General features: G+C 42.6%; 1 protein-coding gene across 2 annotated transcripts in view; it reads right to left on the bottom strand.

Moving 5' to 3' along the window:
• Positions 1 to 6,907, bottom strand: part of coro2aa (coronin 2Aa) — a 28,715-nt gene continuing 21,808 nt past the window's right edge. The window contains exons 10-12 of one of the 2 annotated variants that reach the window (XM_071407605.1): positions 5,074 to 5,164; positions 3,513 to 3,784; positions 1 to 3,278 (exon numbers count right to left, since the gene is read on the bottom strand). In XM_071407605.1, the coding sequence (XP_071263706.1) occupies positions 3,147 to 3,278; positions 3,513 to 3,784; positions 5,074 to 5,164 (495 nt within the window). In that variant the 3' untranslated portion in view covers positions 1 to 3,146. The remainder of the gene's footprint in view (positions 3,279 to 3,512; positions 3,785 to 5,073; positions 5,165 to 6,907) is intronic. The other variant, XM_071407606.1, reaches the window with a different exon arrangement.

Here is a 6,907-nt window from a genome sequence, read left to right as displayed (position 1 = left end):
TAATGTTTTCACCTATTTTTTTATTCTCTACACCTGATGTATTTCTTGATATATATAAAAACAATATTAAACATAACAGGAACAAAATTAGAATCATTTCATAAATTGTTCACTGTATTTGTGTGAACACTAATATTAATATTCGTTCTGAAAGACATCATAATACCTATACAAAAGAAAACTAAAATTGCAGCTTGATTCTTAGGCACAGTAAGGCTCAGTCATGATATTGCCCAGCAGAAACCCTCAATTTTCAACTTATTTATACAGACGTCCTTGTTTCCAATGAGCAAGATAATGCTAGTGATCGTAGTGTATTTCCCTCAAACTACTGCTCTTTCTACTGCTAAAATATTGCTTCTGTAAAAATGTATAAATGGGACACACACACAGTTTGGGGATTTAAAATGCCATCAAGTCCCTGGAATGGACTTTGTGATTTGGTCTTGACCGTATCTTTTCTGAAGAAAAATGGGATACAGTAGTCGGTGAAGTCCACAATGCTTAAAGAGGCCTAGGCACCAAAGTAGTAGTACAAGGATGTGATTGCCAGATATCTAGCCATTGTAGTTGGCAGTAAATGCAAAAGGTCTACAAAAGACCTAGAGACGTATTGCTAAAGTACACGTGCCAAGCTAGCTAGACAAGATAGACTACATGCACTCCACAATGACCATCAGGATTACAATAACAGTCGGTTTTCAGTTTGTTTCTGTCTTCCCTAAGGTGCCATCAGCCAAGTAGTGACTCCATTCAGTCAAGTACCATTTAGAAATATTACCCTTCAAATGGCAATACTCTGACTGAGCTACATTGGCCTGCATATATGAGCTGAACAAAAAGCCTAAAACCAAACACATTGCAGGTGCCCTGGCCCACTTAGTGCAATATTATCCAAGCATATGCAGTTACGTGTTAATGTATTATTAATAAATCTATACTAGTGGTGACAGTGGTTGGCTTGCCCTCATGCTGCTCTTTGACCACGGTCAAAAGTACTGCTCTCTATGGGAATAGGGGATGTCTTCTCTAGATGCCTGCTCACAAGTGTTGAATAGCTCACAATTATATTTTGGCGTATGTGTGCCGTGCTTGTGTAAAATGTCGATATTCAAGTAAAACGTTGGCCTCTTGCTTTTCTTTGGACAGGGGCAGTGGGTCTCTGATTGTCTAACTAACATATTATGATGCACAATTACAGAGCAGTTCAAATCCCATTTCTTGCCATAGTATTTCCATTTCAAACTATTATGAACCACCAAGTAAGTACTTGTGCAGCAGAGGAGGCTGGCGGGAGGAGCTATAGGAGGATGGGCTAATTGTAATGGCTGGAATGGAATAAATGGAACGATATCAAACACATGTTTGACTCTGTTACATTCATTCCATTCCAGCCATTAAAATGAGCATGTCCTCCTACAGATCCTCCAACCAGCCTCCTCTGTAGTGCATCACAAAAGCAATGGACATCATATTAAAAAAAAGGCTTAGTGTTATCCTGAACGTTCCAAATTAGCCTGCTCCAAACACATATATTCCCCTCTACAGTTTCCTCTGTTGTTTTCAAGAGACAACCCAATCACTTGGGTCAGCACTTACAAATTAACAACATAGTTATTAAGTTCCCTGTTAAGTCATATATTACACAATGGCTTTTTGAGGTTCATTCAATCCCTTTAAAAAAAAAAAAACATTCCTACTTTTACACAGCGGCTTCGGGAACAATGAAAACGGATGGACCAGCACCAGACAGGGAAACAGTAAAACTTTGTGTGCCCTACCAACCCACTCCCTACATGATGTGGTGTGTCTGTGTTATCTGATAGCGTTAGACATACTCAATGGTGTGCCTGAAGCATAGAGCTGTGGCCACTGGTGTGAAAACATGCCTCTGTAATTGGTCATCATTCCATACGGCTACCTTTTCTTGTCCACAAATAAAAAAGAAACAGAATAAATAAATGCAATTTTAAAAACGACAAGTGAGATTCCCTTGGCTGCTTTCGGGTAAAATAAATTGTGTATTTAAAAGCTGCTGGGCAACGATTGTTCTTTCAGTTGATTGATCTTTCACCAGTTTACCAGTCATTAAAACAAAACGCAGCTTCATTAAAGTTAGACTCACCGAAATGACGTTGCCACGAGCAGCACCGCAGATATTGTGACGAGCGAGATGCAAGACTTCGTTCTCACAGTCACACACTGTATATGCGCATGTGCACGGGTTCGCTTCACGCTGTTCACACCACGGTAGCGGGAACAATAAACCGGAGAAGTTTCACCTCACGCTTCAACGCCCTTGGTTGTTGTGGAAATTGACCCACTATGTTTACTTTCTGCATCTACGTCATAATCGCTGAGTCTACCTTTAAATGCAAAAGACCCAAATTGACTCAATATATACAAAATGAAGCACGTCTCTTTCCCCCTCTCTCTCTCACCCACACATATATTCTGTCATTCTAGATGTAAACATCACCGCAGACATCTCCACCAGCATCCATCCATGTACAGTTGTTTAAATATGCAAAATCACAAAGCATAGAAAATAAATTCAGTGTATCTTACAATCATGTGTGACATCTGCTCCCATCCAGACAACATTCAAATATAACCAGCAGACAACCACACCATCTTTTAAAGACAGGCACGTACATCTTATTTTCATTATTTTTCAAATAAAAAGGGCATAAACATATTTTTTTGCCACAAAAACAAAACTAAAATACATCAAACTTGCATAGCTCTGAAGCGTACAAAAGGAAAAACGAAAACTGACTTTGGGGAGAGGAGCAGGGAGAGGGACAAGCGGCTTACATGTATAGTGATGCGGTAGCATTAAAATATGTTACATATTGAGGAGTGACTGAGAGTCTATGGGTGTATGTACATATATGGGGGACATGAGAAGCCTTGGTGAGGCTTTGACCCATCCACAGAGACAGATAGTGTTCTGAGATGAGACAGCGAGGCCCCTGGGAAGGGCCCTTGTCTTTAGGGTAAGGAAGGTGGGGGTCGAGGGGTTAGAGGGGTGTTAATTACAGTGAGACCCCCAGGGTGAGATAGCGGGGGAGAGGTGGTTAGAGAGTAATCCAGGGAGAGGTGAGGGTGGCTTGGTACGACGGGGGGGCAAGGTGAGCCTCTTCTCAGTGCGAGCCCTGGGAATTCCTCACGTTGTTGATCTCCAGCTCCAGCTGCTTGATGCGTACGTCCCTCTGGTTGAGCATCTCCCGCAGACGCCGGATCTCCTCCTGCTGCTTGTGGAACTTCAGACGCAGCTACACACCCAACACACACACAAACGCACGCACGTACGCACGCACGGAACACACATTGAGAAAGAATGTGGGTGAGTGCAAGACTAGGGCCAGGATATTTTCTGACCCTATATAGTCACCTACAAAACTCCTACCCTACCCATGATGGGATAGGATACAGTCAGTACAGCCTCCATACACTAAACCTTCCTCAACCCACGGTAGAATGGTATACAACCAGGCTGGGTAACTCACATCAAAACCGCCCCATACCTCGTTCTCTGTTTTGGGAGGCGAGCAGAGAGTGGGGTCCTGTCCGTTGCTGACAGACGTCTTACTCCTGCACTCCTTGCCCTCCTTGTTGCCAAGCTGGTCCTGGATGTACGCCAGCTGCAGTTGGCCTGGTCGGCTCTGGGACCTCCGAGTGACCAGGGAGTTGCCCAGCCCCTTACTGCCCAGGCCGGAGCTTAGCTCCGGGTAGGAGTCCGGTACTCGACTCCCAGGCTTCAGGGACTGGAGCACCGGGCCTAGTGGAGGTGGAAGGTGAGAGAGCAAACATGATGTTAATGTAATGATTACCTTCTTACTGTCTCACATATGGTTGGTTGATGATAACACAACACAATGCTATTGTTGTCAAGATTTCTTTGAAGGTCAACATATATATACTGTATATATTTTTTTTACATCAGAACATTTGAATTACGAACACAATTTATAACCAAATCAAGGTTCAAAGACATGATAGAGGACGATGGAATATAAACTTTGCAGGATCTTCTTTGCACAGGACATTGCAGGGTAGATATTGTACGAATGGTGCATAATGGGCAACTTCCTGGCAATTCACATGACAAATGAGAATGTCACATCTCGTAGAGGAGCAAATAGGATGCAGCTGAGGCTTCTAGGCAGACATGGGTTCAAACACTATTTGAAATACTTCAACTGGGCTAAATTGAGTTTGCCAGGGGCAATGGAACCAATAGAATAGTATCAAAACTGCAAACTCCGCCCATCTGGTACTCCAGGCAGGCTAAAGCAAAATGCTCCACATTTTTGAAAGATTTTAAACAATATTTGAACCCAGGTCTGCATCTACTGTAGGTAAACAGATTTCATGGTCAGCTAAATGGACATCTTGATCCTCCTTTGACCTTTTCACTGTAGGGGGCAGCAAATGGAATCCATGTTATCTCAAACGGAGAACTAATATCCAGCATTAGGCCCTATTAGGACCTTAGATTGAGAGACAGCAATGTGACCTCGCTGTAAATGAAAGAGCCTGCATGTCTGATGGCTGACCCCGTACCCGTACACTGATAATCCGTATTCTGATCATATTGAAATACACAATACACTTTTTGATACATAATGTATAAATATCCCTTGAATATACGTATACTACTGATAATGTACAAATCCCTTTTGAATACAGTTCTTTGTTTCCTTAGTATAGCCAGCTACTTGTGCTTAATATTGCAGTTTCCTCATTGCATAATTCAAGTTATTAAACTATGGAGAAACAGCATATGTAACAGTTTAACTTTACGTCCGTCCCCTCGCCCCGACCCGGGCGCGAACCAGGGACCCTCTGCACACATCAACAACAGTCACCCACGAAGCATCGTTACCCATCGCTCCACAAAAGCCGCGGCCCTACTTCAGCCGAACCACTACTTCAAGGTCTCAGAGCAAGTGACGTCACCGACTGAAAGGCTGCCAGCGCACTAGCTAGCCATTTCACATCGGTTACACATACGATAACCCTGCCCATCCGCACGACCACCCTCTCTCTGTGGTGGTGACCTCTGACCTTTGTCAATGCCGCTAAGCCACTCCTCGGCCGACATGGCGGCCGCGCTCGCCGCCGTCATGGGGTAGATGTCATCCTGGTACGACTCCGACTACAGGGGACGCAAATACACACACGTACACACTGAGTTTGTCATGTTTTCACTACATTGCACTAACGCATTTGGATCAGTAGATTGTGACTACATTGTGTTCTAGTGCTCAGTAGATTGTGACTATATTGTGTTCTAGTGCTCAGTAGATTGTGACTATATTGTGTTCTAGTGCTCAGTAGATTGTGACTACATTGTGTTCTAGTGCTCAGTATATTGTGACTATATTGTGTTCTAGTGCTCAGTAGATTGTGACTATATTGTGTTCTAGTGCTCAGTAGATTGTGACTATATTGTGTTCTAGTGCTCAGTATATTGTGACTATATTGTGTTCTAGTGCTCAGTAGATTGTGACTACATTGTGTTCTAGTGCTCAGTATATTGTGACTATATTGTGTTCTAGTGCTCAGTAGATTGTGACTATATTGTGTTCTAGTGCTCAGTAGATTGTGACTATATTGTGTTCTAGTGCTCAGTAGAGTGTGACTATATTGTGTTCTAGTGCTCAGTAGATTGTGACTATATTGTGTTCTAGTGCTCAGTAGATTGTGACTACATTGTGTTCTAGTGCTCAGTAGATTGTGACTACATGGTGTACTAGTGCTCAGTAGAGTGTGACTATATTGTGTTCTAGTGCTCAGTAGATTGTGACTACATGGTGTTCTAGTGCTCAGTAGAGTGTGACTACATGGTGTTCTAGTGCTCAGTAGAGTGTGACTATATTGTGTTCTACTGCTCAGTAGAGTGTGACTACATGGTGTTCTAGTGCTCAGTAGAGTGTGACTATATTGTGTTCTACTGCTCAGTAGATTGTGACTACATGGTGTTCTAGTGCTCAGTAGATTGTGACTACATGGTGTTCTAGTGCTCAGTAGAGTGTGACTATATTGTGTTCTAGTGCTCAGTAGATTGTGACTACATGGTGTTCTAGTGCTCAGTAGATTGTGACTATATTGTGTTCTAGTGCTCAGTAGAGTGTGACTATATTGTGTTCTAGTGCTCAGTAGATTGTGACTACATGGTGTTCTAGTGCTCAGTAGAGTGTGACTACATGGTGTTCTAGTGCTCAGTAGAGTGTGACTATATTGTGTTCTAGTGCTCAGTAGATTGTGACTACATGGTGTTCTAGTGCTCAGTAGATTGTGACTATATTGTGTTCTAGTGCTCAGTAGATTGTGACTACATGGTGTTCTAGTGCTCAGTAGAGTGTGACTATATTGTGTTCTAGTGCTCAGTAGATTGTGACTACATGGTGTTCTAGTGCTCAGTAGATTGTGACTATATTGTGTTCTAGTGCTCAGTAGATTGTGACTATATTGTGTTCTAGTGCTCAGTAGATTGTGACTATATTGTGTTCTAATGCTCAGTAGATTGTGACTACATTGTGTTCTAGTGCTCAGTAGATTGTGACTACATGGTGTACTAGTGCTCAGTAGAGTGTGACTATATTGTGTTCTAGTGCTCAGTAGATTGTGACTACATGGTGTTCTAGTGCTCAGTAGATTGTGACTACATGGTGTTCTAGTGCTCAGTAGATTGTGACTACATTGTGTTCTAGTGCTCAGTAGATTGACTACATTGTGTTCTAGTGCTCAGTAGATTGTGACTATATTGTGTTCTAGTGCTCAGTAGATTGTGACTATATTGTGTTCTAGTGCTCAGTAGATTGTGACTACATGGTGTTCTAGTGCTCAGTAGATTGTGACCCTAGGTGTTCTGGTCGTCTGTGTTGGTGTGTCAGGG

The sequence above is a fragment of the Salvelinus alpinus genome, chromosome 6 (genome assembly GCF_045679555.1).
Source record: "Salvelinus alpinus chromosome 6, SLU_Salpinus.1, whole genome shotgun sequence".
In the NCBI taxonomy this organism is placed as follows: domain Eukaryota; kingdom Metazoa; phylum Chordata; class Actinopteri; order Salmoniformes; family Salmonidae; genus Salvelinus; species Salvelinus alpinus.
This window is presented reverse-complemented; position numbering and strand designations above follow the sequence as displayed.